A 16,083-nucleotide genomic window follows, 5' to 3' on the forward strand; every position below is an offset into this window, starting at 1 on the left:
ACAAAAGTATTTTTTTATTTGTCATTTTAAATCTTCTGAGTAATTGCTTGCCTCAGACTTTCATTGTTTACTTACACAAAAGTATTTAAATGAGAGTTTTTCCTGAGCAAATTGCAGAGCTGAACATCCTAGCTTATGATACTGTGCATGATACATTACACCTTATCTGTGTAAAAACTGTCATTTGTCTTGCACTTAGTATGCATTTGGCAAAATATTGCTGTTTTTGTTTTCAATAGGAGAGAGAAACTCTACAAAAACAGCTGGATGAAGCAAATAGAGAAGCACAAAAGTATCGCCAGCAACTTCTAAAGAAAGAGCAAGAAGCAGAGGCTTATCGACAGAAATTAGAGGCGATGACCCGTCTCCAGACTAATAAAGAAGCTGTTTAAATATTGAAATGGACATATTGCAAAGTCTGTTACTTTCAGTCAAGAAAACTGCAGTACAATCTTGAACTGTACACTGTATAGGTACAGAAATGGGATTACACAATAGCAAAGATGCTACAGGTTGATAACTGGACTTAAGCCATGAGCTATGATGAATTTCTTGTAACATAAAAGCTGAATTCAGAAATTGTGAAAAGTATTTAAAATGAAATACTGTAAATAGTTGTTTTTTTTACAGTTCCAAAGTGAGTTGATAAATCTTTTTGAAGGGATCCAGAAACACAAGAAGCCAGCATTTTTGTGATATTTTGGATTTTAGTATAAATCTAATTTCTGAAAAACAGAACAGTTTTAAGGGTGATGTTGCTGATTAAGATTTAAAGTTTAAAAATGAATTATGAGACAAAGTGAATTAACAGCTATTCCCACAAAGAACAATTTAGATATCTTTTTGAATATAACATTTCCTGATGGAAATCTTTGTACAACTTTAAGTAGTTGTCTTAGATTTTCTGAAAACTCTTGTTTTAGAAAGTGAAAATTTTATATTTAATTTCAGATATATCCAATTAGATTTACATGTATATGAAGTTAATATTTTTTAAACTTTTTCAGTTTGTACATATGCTGCATGTTTTTATAATTTCTACACTTATTTTGCAAAGATATTTTTCAGCAAAGATGAGGGAAAATTATGAGAAAAAATGTTTAACCTAAATGTCATTTGAATTAACTTAGCAGCCAGTTTTATTGTGAATGGTATATTTCTTGGAGGAATGTAATTTGTAAAAATAAAAAAAAGACATTATTTGAAAATGTTGAGAGTGGGAGCATTGAAACTTCACTTTTCTGTGTGTCTTAACTTCCATGTGCAAACATTTTAAAGTACAAAAATATGAAAACTATCTCCACAGAAGCCCACATACCAATTATTTTAAAATATTCTTAAAACTGTTTCCCCAATAATTTTCAGATTATCTCAAGAGCACATTTTATAAACAAGCTTTTGTATTTAAATTATGCCGTTGGACCTGAAAGTTTGATGTTGTTTGGGGGCTTTTGTTGCCTGGCATCCTTGTGCTTCACTGTGATAAAGTGTCTGTTTGTGCAGTGATTTGTACTTAGCATTTATATAGTGCTTTACATCTTTAAAGAGTTGTATAATCCGTAAATAATTAATCCTTTCTGTGCCCCCTATGGTAGGAACATTATTATCTCCATTTTAGTGTAAGTGAGACACAGAGAAGTTAAGTGAATTGCCCAAGGCCACATAAGTCAGTGGCAGACCTGGGAATAGAACTCAGGAGTTCCTGGCTCCTAGTCCCTTCCTTAGGTCATGCTGCCTTACGACTTTTTGATGCCACGTTACATTAAACTTTCAACTGTGGTGTAGATTCCTTTTTTGTAAAACATAAATTGTCTTTTAATCGTGCTTTGCTTTGTCTTTCCATGTTTCACTGCTTTTATGATATTGTTTATATAAATGTAAACAAAGTCTAGTTTACCTATACTGTATTCAAAGGCATTGCCCTTAAAACTGTACTCTGGCCTACTTTTTCTATTTTACAATTAAATATCTTTTCCACATATTTATGGTGTAGAAGCAAATACTTTCAAATTGTTTTCAATGCACATTAAAAGATCCGAATTTGTATCATGGTTCTGAACAATATGAAAACCCTGAGTTGCACATGAGGTATAGAGAATATCCTTTGGGGGTGGAAAGGGAAGGAGGGAAGAGCAAGAAGAAAATTGATTTGGCAAAATATAAATTCTGTAATCCATTCATCATGAGAAAAAAGCTTTAAATGGTATTTTTGCAAGATTTTTAATATAGCAAAAGGGCTTAAGAAGAATACATAGAAGGCAATTTAGCTGCTTTTTGGAAACACTTTAAGAATTTAGTGGCTAGTGTAAATACTATTTTTAAAATTTCATTATGAAAAGTTCCCTTAGTATACTCTCACATGGTGCTTGACAGAAATGTGTTGTGCACTGTTTCTAAGTACACAGCATAGAGGTTAGAACTAGAAAAAGTAGCCCTACAGTCTTCAGTTAGGTGACTCATGATGCAGGACTGAGCCTGTGTCTTGCAATGTATGAAAACTAATAACTCCTTGTAACTGTAGATACATCCAAACCTTCCACTGTCCCAGAGCTTAGTTGCCAGTACCTAAATATGACAAGGATTGGGGCTATATAAGTACTTAGGCCCTTTCCATGTTAAAAGTATTGTTGTAATATCAATAGATTGTTAGTGCTGCACTGGTGTAACTGTGCAACTTTTTCCACCATGTCCTGGTACATATTCCAGAGTTGTTCTTCAATTAGCATCCCTAATAATGCTCCATTTCAGGTGTGCTTACACCCTGTGCACCTTGACTGGAGCCTTTTGATGGTAGTGCCCATTGTGAATTATACATCCTTATGCCCTACACCTGAGGACATATAGGGCTGCCTGGGCAAACTTTCCTTCAAAGTCTGAGATTGAGTGTAATGTGTTTGCTTTACTATCGAAAGCTTGTCCTTAATTTGATTTTTTCTTTTTTAATTTAATTTTAATTTTATGCTTCATTGATTTTGTAGAGAGATTTGCTCTAGAAGTCCCTTCACTCTAGCAGGGATTTTTCATTTTGAGATCCAATGTCCTGATTTTCAATAATTGCCTGACTTGCCGGGAAACTATTGTGATCAATGACTGGAATTTCTGGTGTATCTACAGCATGAGCGAGACTTAATTCCCTCAGATATGTTATTTGTTCAGCTTTTAAAACCAGGGCCACGAAAATAAAACTTAAACTGTTAATGACAGAGTGTTATCTCCATCTGGCCTTGGATCTAGGCATCAGCCTCTAATAGGCCACAGTGCCCTGTCAACATCTGCACTTACTCAGGAGAGATCCTCAGCAGGCTCATTCTCCTTATAAAGGGTATGTCTAGACTACATCCCTCTGTCGGCAGAGGGATGTAGATTAGGCAGGTCGACATTGCAAATGAGGCAGGGATTTAAATATCCTGTGCCTAATTTGCATAAAAATGGCCACCGGGTTTTGCTGACTCAGCACTTTGTCGGCAAAAAGCAGCAGTCTAGAGGGGGATCTTTGGAGAAAGAAATCGTTTTTTTCGACAGATCCTGTAAACCTCCTTGCAGGAGGCATAAGGGATCTGTCAAAAAAGGCGTTATTTCTCAACAGATCCCCCTGTAGACTGAGTCAGCAAAACTTGGTGGCCATTTTTATGCAAATTAGGCATGGAATATTTAAATCCCTGCCTCGTTTACAATGTCAACCTGCCTAATCTGTATCCCTCTGCCGACAGAGAGATGCAGTCTAGACATACCCAAAGAGTCTACTTTGGGAGAGCCTCAGTCTTCTCAAAGTGAGATGGTTCTGCAGATCTCAAGTCCTACTTTGGGTACCACTGAGACTCCAGACTTTTTCAGTGTTGACTCTGTGCAAGGAGTTCTAAGCTTTTCTAAGGCTAAATGCACCAAACATGCTTCAGTACTGATACAAAACTCCCCCAATACTCTCCATGTCTAAGTCAGCCACCAAAACATCCTCAATACTAGGGCAGACGTCACACCTCTCACACTGTCTCAAATCCTCCAAGCCATCTTCATCAGAGCCTTCTATTTCCATCGTATGAGATCCATCAGAGCATCTCTGCCAGCAATACCAACTTGGAACCTGACTATGCGCCAACACACCCAGTACCACAGGAATTCGGATACTCCACAATATTATTAATTTTGGATGAGCTAGAGTCTCTCACAAGTGACACAGTCATCAAGACTTTTCCCAAGACTGTTCAACTCTCCAACCCTCAGAAGGACAGAGTTCCTCCTTCACATGCAGTGTTGTTCTCTTCAGACTTCCAAATCTCAGTCTAGGATCCCCAGATTCACCAGTGGGACCTCCTCTCCTGACACTTCTGGGGAAAGAGAGGAATTGCATCTAGCACTAACCTGCATTCTTTTTGCACTGCTCAGTCACCATTGACAGCAACTCCCATGTCTCATGAACTCTCTTAGTGGCCATATTGGGATCCTTAGGTTGTATGTCAACACCAATTTTCATGAGATCCTTGTCTTTCATGTGAGGACCACAGAAGGAGACCTATTCCTACTCCATCTATCCCTCCTCCATTAACTCAAATGCAGAACCCTTTGAAGAAAGGGAGGCCAAAGCAGATGAAGTTTTTCTGCAAGATGAGATGGAAATGCCTCCTCCAGCTTCTCTGGCTAATGATTTCAAACAATTTCAGGATTGACTGAAATGTGTGCAATTTCTTTACAGATTCCCTGAGAGGAGATGAGAGAGGTAGCATAAGCTCATGAACATTCTTCAGTGGACTTCCTCTGCTTAAATTGCCTTGCCAATTAATGGGCCCAGTGGGACACTGCAAAGACCATCTTGCAGACCCCAGCAACAATACCACTAATATGCAAGAGTGCCAGTAAAAATATTCAGTCCTACCTAAGGACTCAGAACTTTTATTTTCCTATTCTGCACCTAAATTTTTGGTTGTAGAAGCAATGAATGAACATGGAAAGCAGCACCATGTAAAATCCACACCTGAACAAAAATGTGTGAACCTCTCCTTATTTGGCTGCAAGAACTACTTGTCTGTGGGACTTCAGTTCAGGATCACAAATTACCAGGCTTTTAGAGCAAAACATAACTATACACATTATTCTAAGTTTACCACCTTTATTAAGTTCCTGCTGATGGAACATCATAAGCAACTTCAGTCAATTATTAACAATTGTTAGCTCAGACCTCACAGTGGGCCTCTTTAGATGCAGTTTGATCCTGTGTCTCAGTCCGTTTCTACAGCAGTGGTCATGCATAGAACATCCTTGCTCCAGCTGTCTGAGTTCCCAAGAGAGGTCCAAAACCTTATCGAGGTCCCCCCCGCTTCGATGGATTACATTTTTTTGTGGAAACCACTGACAAATCCTTGTGCACACATTAAAAAATTCCAGGGCCCTCTGGAAATTCCCACCTGCAAGCAAATGAAAGTTTAGCCGATTGCAGCTAGCACAGAGGATCCCATCTTGCTCCATTTTCAGGATTTCAGAGACCCACAGCACTGTCCAGAAAGAAGCCAATGTTTCAAAAGGCCATGTTTATACTTGCTGGGAGATTGGTGCTCTGGGAATTGATCTCACAGGAGTTGATTTAGTGGATCTGATCACACTCAGGTTGACCCCCCCACAGTGGGGGTGCCACAGTAATTCACATAGTTGGAGTTACATACCTTAATTTGAAATTGCCCCTATGTGTTGACCTGAGCAAAGAAATAGAACACCTTCTTTATATACACCACTAAGCCTTATGCTACTCCACCTTTGTCGTCATCAAAACAGCAGGTTTGATAGATTGGTCAAGAGTCTGGAACAACCTCACACCACTGAGCTTCTACCTGCTTCTCCCCCTCTTGTCCCCAGCTTTGGAAGCTCCCTCTCCAACTTTCACCCACATGGGAGCAGTTTGCATCCAACAAATGAGTGTTGGAAGTTACAAGATTTAGTTGCTTCCCTCAATTTTACATCCCCCTCCCAAATTGTCTCTCTTCCCCATCTCTTTTCAGGGACCTCTCTCATAAGCACTTGCTGAAACAGGAAATGGATTCCTTTTTATACTTAGGAGGCACAAAACCAGATCCATCTAAGCACAGAGGCAGGGCTCTTAATCCAAGTATTTTCTAGTTCCCAAAAAATGGGGGAGTGAAGACCAATTCTATATCTTAAGATTACTCAAAATAACTTCACGAAAACAAAAGTTCAGGATGGTGATTCTTGTACCTATAATTCCATCATTGGAACCAGAGTGTTGGTTCTCAGCCTCCAGGTTTCGTATTTTCATGTCATGATTCAGCTTGTGCATAAGAGATTCCTTTGGTTTCTAGGGGTATGTCTACACAGCAAAGTTATTTCGAAATAACAGCTGTTATTTTGAAATAACTTTGCTATCATCTACACAGCCAAACCTCTATTTTGAAATTAATTCAAAATAGCGGAGCACTTATTTTGAATTTGATAAACCTCATTCCACAAGGAATAACGCTAAATTCGAGAGAGCTATTTTGAAATAAGTTCTGTGTAGACACTTATTTCAAAATAGGGCCTCCAGCCTTCCCAGGGTGCACTGGTAGCCACTCCAACCTCAACCAAGAACACTCCTTCCCCTTCCTCCTCCCCAGAGCCCTTAAAGGGGTTGACTCTGGCCACAGTGCCTGTGCCAGCTCCAAGCCTGCCAGCCCAGAGCCAGCAGTCACTGCCCCTGACCCAGTGGCCCCAAAACATGAGCCAGCAAGCCACTGGCAGCCAGCCCTCCACTGCTCCCCAGGAGCAGTCTGCCAGCTCCCAGGAACCTGCCAGGGCCTGGAGAAGGTGGGCGCCTTCCTGGTCCAGGGTGGAGATCATGGACCTTATTCAGGTTTGGGAGGGGATGCCCCCAATGTCCATAAACTCTGCACTAGATGAAGGAACTTGGCCATCTATGGCAGGAGAGTTGCCAGCCTGGCTACCAACGGCCACATGCGAACCCAGGAGCAGGTTTGCATGAAAATCAAGTTAGCCCGGTGAGACCCCCCAACTTTGAGCCCTGAGCTTCCCCTCCCCCTTCTTCCCCTTGCTTCACCCTTCCAGCTCCCTCCTCCCAGGTTCTTCCCTCTCCTCTCCTACCCTCTCTTCTCCCCTCTCCCACCTCCTTTCCCCAGTCTCACCAGAGTTTCATTCCCCCCACCCCCAGTTTTGTTAAATAAAGAGCATTTGTGTTCATGAAAATATGTCTATTTTATTTGACATCAGGAAGGCGGGTTAGGGACGGGTAAGTGGAATGAGGCACAAGCCCCCAGTGGGACAGAGCAGGGAGGCTTTTAGTGCTCCTCAGGGTGAAAGCTCTCCCGCAGGGCCTCCTGGATACAGACAGCCCCCCGATGGACCTCCCAGAATGCAGCCTGCAGAAAGTGCAGCCAGGCTCGCAGCAATGCATCCACGAGATGCACCAGAGCCCAGAGGCAGCTCTGGCTCCATATTGCTGAATGCTGTGGTGTCCTGAGTGAGAGCAGCCAGAGCACACAGAGACAAAATGCTTTGCTGTCCCTCATCAAGGTAGGCAAGCAAGCAGGGAAAGCTGAGAACCAGCTGTCCGGAGGGCTCTCTTTAAGCACAGGGCTCAATAGCTTCAGGCAGCAGCCCCACATAGTAAGTCCAGACCTGATGCCCTGCCGGACCTGGTTCCAACTAGCCTTAAATGCGATTCAGTGTCCGCTCAGTGTGGATGCACTATTTCGAAATAGCAAAACACTATTTCAAAATGCATTTTGTGTAGATGCGTTATTTCGAAATAAGCTATTTCAAAATAATGCTGTAGTGTAGACATACTGGATGTGATCTTGATCACCTAGGCTATCATAAGCTTCCTTTTGGTCTTTCTTTTCCATGCAGATGTTCTCCAAAATACAAGAAGTAGTTGCTGCTTATTTTTGACATCTTGGGATAATTCTTTTCCCAGACGTTGACAATGGATTATTCAAGGGCTGGTCTTAAACAAGGTTCTCTCCAAAATTAAGGCAGCAGGATTTGTGTACTGCAGGCGAGGCATGCAGCTCAACCTCAAGACATCCACTTTCATCCCAGGACAAAGGACACAGTTCCTACAGGTCTCCTTAGATGCCCTGTCAGCCAGAGCTTACCTCCTACTTTGAGTGATTGCTCACTTCCAATTAGGTGTGTGCATGCTGCATGCACTGCAGCCAGAAAGACTTTCCCCTTAGCAGTACCTATGGGGTTGACTCAGGTGTCCCCTGGAGTCATGCCTTCATAGCACAGAATATAGGGCTTTGTGTGCCGTCCCACCGCCATCTCAGTTCCTTTTTACTGCTTGTGACAGTTAGCTGGAATACTCGTTATCCCTTGCTTTGCAAGCCTTCTCTGTCTCCTAGCAGAATTCTCCTGTCAATATTTAGTTTAATATAGTTAGTTAATCTTTCCATAGATGTTCATCTAGGATACTCCCCATCCCCCTGCCCAGGAGTGACCCCCACACTTCTTGCTTGAAATGTTTGGGGGAACCCCAACAAAAAAGGAACGCTGCAAAGTTTGCAGAGGATTTCATCCTAGGACTCAGAAGGAAAGGGAATAGTGCCTCAAGCGTCTTCTGATGGAAGCTGCTTTCCATCCCCTCTCAGACCTGGGGTCAGCCAAGGCAATGTGCAGTACTCCTGCATTCTCACAGCATGGGTCTGCATGAACTAGAGACTCTAGCAATGGCCCTCAGCACTGGGTAGGGGAACTATACTGGTTTCCACGTTCTTGCCACTGTTCCCCAGCACCTCAGTGGTCGTTCTACAGTGAGCCCTCCCAGGTGGAATCCTGCAGATCAAGAAGAAAGCAGGCAGTCCAGGTCGAATAGACACAGGCAACAGTTGCACACAGTACTGTGGCCTGGAGCATGGCAGACTTCAGCCCAGTGGCTTTTCTGGACCCCCAGCTGGGTCAGGACCAAAGGCTCCTATTTGTGAAGGTCAGCATTGGCGGCCTTGGAATCATGTGGCACCCCACTGGGGCAGGACCAACTGCACCATAATGCACTGGTGCCACTGGCATTGGTATCGATGGTACCAACTGCACCAGCCCCAACTGCACTGGCAGACCAGGCACTGCATTATTCCCTTGGTGCCAAGGGCAGAGAACAGGACCTACTCCTGGTTACAGCCTTGTCCTCATTCTTGCCTGGTGAAGTGGTCATCGGCACTTCAATGGCTTGTGCTCTGGAGGACAGCAGCTGCTGAGAAGAGTGCCATAGAACCCGAGGGTGCAGGTTGAGGGGGTCACTGAAATATCAGATCTGATGGTGGATATCCTTGCTCCCTCTGGTGCCTCCTATTGCCCTGCCACTTATAAAAATTATCCAGGACACCACTAAGAGGACTGAATGAAAGTACTTTGTTCTCTCTAAGGAGTTTGACGAGTTTTATACTCCTCCTCCACCAAACTCCCTAGGGTAGCAGCAGCATATGAACAGGAGTGCCAAGGATATCAGGGCCCAGTTCCTAAAAGCTAGAAGGCTAAGAAGCTGGACTTCTTTGGGAAGAAAATTTATTCCCAGGAGCGAGGTCTCTTGTTCCGAATTTCCAACCACCAGGCTGTCCTCAGCAAATGCAACTACAACTTATGCAGCACTATGACAAAGTTCTGCCTGAGGACTCCAGGGCACAGTTCTCCTCCATAGGTAAGGAGGGTAAGCTGATTGCTGGGGTTTCATTCCAGGCAGCTCTTGATGTGGCTGATTTGACCATCTGCACTGGGTAGCCATGAGGAGCTCCTGGCAGCAGGTATCAGGGCTCCTATTTGAGGTCCAGCAGACCATACGAGATCTTCCCTTTGAAGGCTCCACCGTCTTTACAAATAAAACTTCTTGCACCAGAAGGAGCTGTCTACACTGCCCCTTCTTGCGCAAGAAAAACCCTCTTGTGCAATGCCTCTACGCTGATTATTTTCAGGAATAACAGCATTGCACAAGAGGGTTTTTCTTGCACAAGAAGGGGCAGTGTAGACAGCTCCTTTTGGTGCAGAGCCTCTTCTGCAAAAATGGCAGTTCATTAGGTATGCAAATGAGGTTTGACGATACTCCACGCTTAGCCTCATTTGCATATTTTCCATGCAAGAAGCCACGAGTGTAGACATAGCCCCAGAGTCTCATTCTTTAAACTGAAAGTTTGTGCCAGGTTAAATCACAGACTTTCTGCTTTTGAATTCCCCCAATAATTAGAAACTTGCAATTAGTATTAACAGAATCTGTGACCAAACACCAGCCAAGTGTATTACAGTGGTAATAGCTGAATATCTAACATATCTAAGCAAAGCAGGGGCAAACTATATTTATATAAACACACCCAGGATTTCTTTCCTGTTCCAGCTGTCTGTAATGGAAACATTGATTCAGACCCATGTATCACTAAAATCTGGTTGGCTGCTGCTGGGCCAGTTTCAGCACAGTTGTTCTCAAATACAGTATGTAATGAATCAAGAGGGTGATCAGCAAGTTCAGAGTCATTGTTTGGGATCTATTTTTCCAAACTTGGAAGTTCTAGAGAACTCAGAAGAATCCCCTTCCCTGATAAAACTCTCTCTCTCAATGGTTTGATAATCTTTGTCCTCCACTTTTGGGCATCCTCTTTTCTTGCTTCATTCTCACAGCTCAGCCTGAATTTTGGGTGATCTGTGTCAATTGAAGCAAGAGTGAAGACCAATAGACGTCTAGGCTGAGTCTGACAGGTTGCAACATGTAGATTTTTAAAAAAAATCTCCTGTGGCTGATTTTGAGGTAAAGAAAGTTATTTTCCTCTAACACAGTATCCACAAACTCAGACAGCAGGTATCAGCATTGTGGATAATCTGGTAATCCAGGATCAACCACACTTGTCGTGAGAAAATTCTTTATATTTTGTGTGAATAAGATAGATCAGACGAGGGACGAGCTGACTGCTGCTGTGGTGCCCAGGCAAAGCCTTGAGACTATCTTCTCTGCTAGAGTTTCCTTTAACGGTGCTCGTAGAAATACTGAAGGTGCTGAGACGATTTTTTACTCCTCATCCCCCTCCCATCCATTGAAGGCTACTGGGGAAGTAACATGGTGTTTTGCTGGTGGAGATTGTCAACATAATGTTAGAGAGAGCAAGACTCCCTTTTGTTTTGAAGGAAGTGTTAGGACAGCCTCTGTTCAAGAAATCATCACTGAACATGAAGAGTCTGGCTAATTCTCATTTGAATGTCTTCTGCATATTCCCATTCATGGGATGCACCACCTTAGACAGTGGATCTTTCTCATAGCATTCCCCTTTTGAGTCCTTATATGACTTTCCTACCTCTCCCTTCACTGTTTCAAATATTTGGAGGGTGAAGCTAGAATAGGGGGCATGGTGTTATTTGCTGATTCAGTTCCTTCCTATCATAGCAGCAGATGGACACAAACCTCTCTGGGTCCCTTGCTTAGCAGTATCTTAGCTTAGTATAGTCACACCTTATAAAGTAGTTTAGCCTAAGGAGAGGTGAGCATGGTAGTTTAGAAAAGCTACGGAGAGATCATCAGCTTCATTTACCAGTTCCAAGGTGGAGCCAAAGTTAAGAAGACTTGTTTTTGAGAGCCGTGCATCTTGCCCAGAGATTTTTGCGGCATGCTCATACTAGATGCATAGTTTGTCTTGGTGAAAGCCACTCTCCTTTGAGATGCTCTGACTGCAGCACATTCACCTTGCAAGCACACAAGGAATAGTAGAACAGGCTATACTCTTTATTCCTTCTAGAAGGTTGGGGAGCAAAGCTTCTTGGATCCTGCACCACTAAAGGTCTAACCTTAAGGAAGAAAAAACAGTGTTGACTTCAGATACTTCTGGGTCTGCTAAAAAGATTGTATTGCTAAAGGTCTGAGTGTTGGCTCCAGGATCCATTTCCAATGTGGTTCCCAAGTCACTGGATCAGACTTTGAAGCAGTTATAGGCTTTGGTGGTGTCAGCATCTGATGTTAGAGCCAAACCATGATAAAGATCATTAGGTCCAACTCTCTCAGTTCTGAAGAAGATAAGATGGCTCTGGTTTCTAAAATAAAATCATAAATGGGAGACTACTTGGATCTGTCAGAAGAGGAGCCAAGCCAGTTTAGGATCCTGAACTGAAAACTAAAGTTTTGGAGTGGGATTCATCTCACAAGGTCACCTTGTTCCAAGAACCAACATATGTTGGTGAATGCTTTAATAACTGAAAGCCAGATAGTGTCAAATGCACACTCAGAGCTTCCTCCATTGTTTCAGATTTGGCAAGGAGGGTATAACATCTGTTACGCTACTCTATAGATAGGCATCCCTGAAATCTTCTACTCTTCTGAAACTAACTCAAGAACACAGGATCTTCCTGTTGAAAGCCAATGGGCTGTTCAATAACAAAATGGGTGAAATATTGGAAAATTAAATGTGATCCAGAGCAAGATCTTTGGGTCTCTTTCAATCTTATGAAAGAGGAATCCCTGAATCATTTTCAGCTATTGTTGAGAGTTTTTTCCTCCAGCTTCATTGTCTTACTATATCTCCTCCCAAAAAATCGACAACAGCAATCATCTTCCTCCTTTCAAACTTAGCCTCAATGAAAGCAAAGCATTATTCAGCTTCCATTTCTTTTCTAAATGTTACGACTCAAGTATGAAATAAGATCTTCAGACTAATAGGGAGAAAAGTTTATTGCCAATCATTTGGAAATTGCCTTTCCTGTTTCATCAGCACATTGGACAAATGGATTTTAGAGGTGATAGGAAAAAAAGCAATCCCGTTCAGTTCAAAATCCTTCTTTCTCTCAATCACTTACTGTCTTTCCTATTCAGAGATCAGAAATCCAGTCTCTGTTACAGGTAGGAGAGAAGTAGAGGTATTTTGGGAGTTCAGGAATTTTAGAGCTTTTATTTCAGGTATTTCATGATATCAAAGAAAGATGGAGGTCTTTGTACTATATTGGAATTGAGCAAGCTTCTATCGCTGAAGTTCCAGTTCCATACATTGACTTTAGTATTTAGTAATTGCCTATCTTTCAGCCCTAGATTGGTTTGAAGTTCTCAATCTAAAGGATGCATATTTCAACAGGACTGTATCATTGCTAATATCTCTGGGTATGTCTACACTACCACCCTAGTTCGAACTAGGGTGGTAATGTAGGCAACCGGAGTTGCAAATGAAGCCCGGGATTTGAATTTCCCGGGCTTCATTTGCATAAAGCCGGGCGCTGCCATTTTTAAATGTCCACTAGTGCAGACTCCGTGCCGCGCGGCTACACGTGGCACAGCCTAGGTAATTCGGACTAGGACTACCTAGTAGGAGTAACGGTAGTTCGGACTAGAAAGCCTAGTCCGAACTACCTAGTCCGTGCCGCGTGTAGCCGCGTGGCACGGAGTCCGCATTAGCGGACATTTAAAAATGGCGGCGCCCGGCTTTATGCAAATGAAGCCCGGGAAATTCAAATCCCGGGCTTCATTTGCAACTCTGGTTGCCTACATTACCACCCTAGTTCGAACTAGGGTGGTAGTGTAGACATACCCTCTAAGCACAGTGGGGTAAGATCACTTCCCTTCTAACGACCACATCATTTTAAAATGTGACAGCAACATATTTTTATCTACTCTTATCAAGATTATTGATTTCTCAAAGACTCATTGAAGAGCACTTTAGCTTACTATCTTAACAGGACTAAAGAATTTTGAAAGTCTGTTTGTTAAACTCTTTTTTTTTCCCCCAGTAAATGGACAACTACAAGTCATGCCATTTCTTTACAGTCACTATGTGGGTTAGACAACATACAGGAGAGGGATCTAGGATTGCCTTTAACACACTCAACTGGAGCAATGGCCACTTCTTTTGTGTGTCTTCAACATGTTCTGATTGTTGAGATGTGTAAGGCTGCCCATGGAGTTCAATTCATATTTTTATAAACCGTTACTCCAAGAACTCCCATCACCAGGGGACCTGACAGCCTGTGTGGGCCTCTGGGCAAAGTGGGGGTGAGGCTCCGTGCTCCCAGAAGAGTTGAGCTTCAGGTTGAAGGGGAAGGGCTGGGAGCAGCCATCCATCTACACCATCCAGAGCATGGTGCACCATCCCCAGGCATCCCTCTGAGCTGCTCAGAGTGCACAGCACTGCCCTTCGATGGCAATTTAAAGGGCCTAAGGAATGTGGCAGCAGCCGGGAGCCCTGGGCCCCTTTGAATCACTAGGTCCTGGGCAATTGCTCCTTTTACTCCTCCCTGTCGCTGGCCTGGCCATCACTGTTAAATGAGGACTCCCACTATCTGTTCATGCAGTACTGTTTGCCAGACTTTGCTGAGTCGGAACATGCAGAGGACTAACAAAAAAGAACTGCAGTTCTGCAAGATGGACTCTGCATAAACACACTCCCTGCTTACCCTTCCCTCCTCTTTGCAGATCTTTAATCCTCTGAGGAAGCAAAGGAACCATCTGAGAAGTTGGAAGAAAGGGAAAGAAGGGCCATACGGGCTCTCTAGCAGGGTGGTTTCTATCATTCAAACTACATGTGAAGAACTCCAGTGACAAGTAAGTAACTTCCATTTTCATGCTTTATTGCATGTTCCATTTTTGAGTCAGACGGCTGGAGCCAAGAAAACGCTCAATATCTCTATTCCTTCAGGCCTGCCAATAGAGGGGCAAGGGTTGGGGAGGGTGTGTGCTAAGGGGACACGATTCAAAAGGGCCTGGGGTTCCTGGCTGCTGCCCTTGCCCCTTTAAATTGTTGCTGGAGCCCCAGACTGTGTGCTTGAGGGTAGCTGCTCCCAGCTCCGCCCCTTCCACTTAAGGCCTCACCCTTTCCAGGAGCACAGAGCCAGAATCCTCCCACACTTTGCCCAGGGGCCGGGTGAATCTGTCGGCCTCCCTGGATTCCTTTGATCTCCTGGAATTTTGTCAATTTGATTATAGACTTGCCTTCAGCAACATGGATTACTTTAGTCACATTGGTCTTATCTCTCCTGGTCAGGACACAGAAACAGCTTGCATGTGCCTATATGGTGTACTCGCACTTTTTCTAAGCCTGACATCACCATGTCCCATTCCACCGTCAGCTCCCCTAGCCCATCAGAGCGGCTCTAGGTGCTGATGGACAGCTTATGTTTTCCATTTAAATATTGTGGGTTTTTTTAAAATGGAATATTTTAGCCACCTCTGTGGTGTTGGTGGAATTAGTCCCCCACTCTGGGGTCACTCTCCTCAACAGAACGTTTACACATGTATAAGGGAGGGAGGAAAATGACCCTGTTCTTTGTGGTGATGTATAAAATAAGGAATCCAGCTTCCTCTTGAGATCCTTGTTTGAGTTTGTAGAACTAGCAGTTAGAAACATAATGTTGCACACTCAGCAAATTAGACCTGAAAATCATCCTGAGACCGTAAACATGGATTGCCAGGGTTCTGTTTTTACTAAAGTTATTTTCTGGAGCAGAAGCAAATTTTAATAGGTGCTTAATTAGCACATAGAACCATATGTGGAGCCTGTGCACTTGGTAAAAACAATTTATAACACGTAATTAGAAAGTACATGACATTTTTGAGACTCACTGGAGTTTGTGAAGAATATAGAAACCAAGCAATAGAGTGAAATGCTAACTGTTGTTTAAGCATCGCTACAATTTAATGTTATTTTGATTGTGGAACACTTCATCTCCTTGCATCTTGAAAAACTTAAATACAGTTTAATCATTGTAAATGCCTAGAAATGATAATAAATGTAGCTCTCGCCTGTAAAGTGATACTGGAAACATTCATGTGCACATGGAAAATTTCCCAAGGCTTTGGCAACACAGAACAAATAAAAAAAATAGCTTTCTATTCATACTGCTTCCTGTGAACAAATATTCCATCCTTCTTGGTCTATAACCCAATCAGTTTTGAGTGCAGTGTAACTATAATATAGAATTGTTATTTATTTCAGGTAATATTTGCCATACGTGTATTTCATTATCGTCTATCTAATTTATACCTGTTCTGAACAAGATATACTATTTGTTCTCTCCTACACTGAATGAAAAATGCCTGCTCACACGATGTCATTTGGAAGGGAGAGACGTAAGATAAATGTCATGGGAAATATTTATTACGTGTAGCTTAGGTCTGAAAACATGTTTGAGTAAAAT

The 16,083-nt window shown here is 42.7% G+C and overlaps 1 protein-coding gene across 3 annotated transcripts in view; it reads left to right on the forward strand.

Annotated features, from left to right (window-relative positions):
* The window catches only part of GABPB1 (GA binding protein transcription factor subunit beta 1), a 52,518-nt gene extending 50,537 nt beyond the window's left edge, over positions 1-1,981 (forward strand). For all 3 annotated transcript variants that reach the window (XM_006139236.5, XM_014581654.4, XM_014581653.4), the window contains exon 9: positions 240-1,981. In XM_006139236.5, coding sequence (XP_006139298.1) covers positions 240-392 — 153 coding nt within the window. In that variant the 3' untranslated portion in view covers positions 393-1,981. The remainder of the gene's footprint in view (positions 1-239) is intronic.
* The last annotated feature ends 14,102 nt before the right edge of the window (positions 1,982-16,083 follow it).

Source organism: Pelodiscus sinensis, chromosome 14, assembly GCF_052426305.1.
Source record: "Pelodiscus sinensis isolate ZL-2025 chromosome 14, ASM5242630v1, whole genome shotgun sequence".
Classification (NCBI taxonomy): domain Eukaryota; kingdom Metazoa; phylum Chordata; order Testudines; family Trionychidae; genus Pelodiscus; species Pelodiscus sinensis.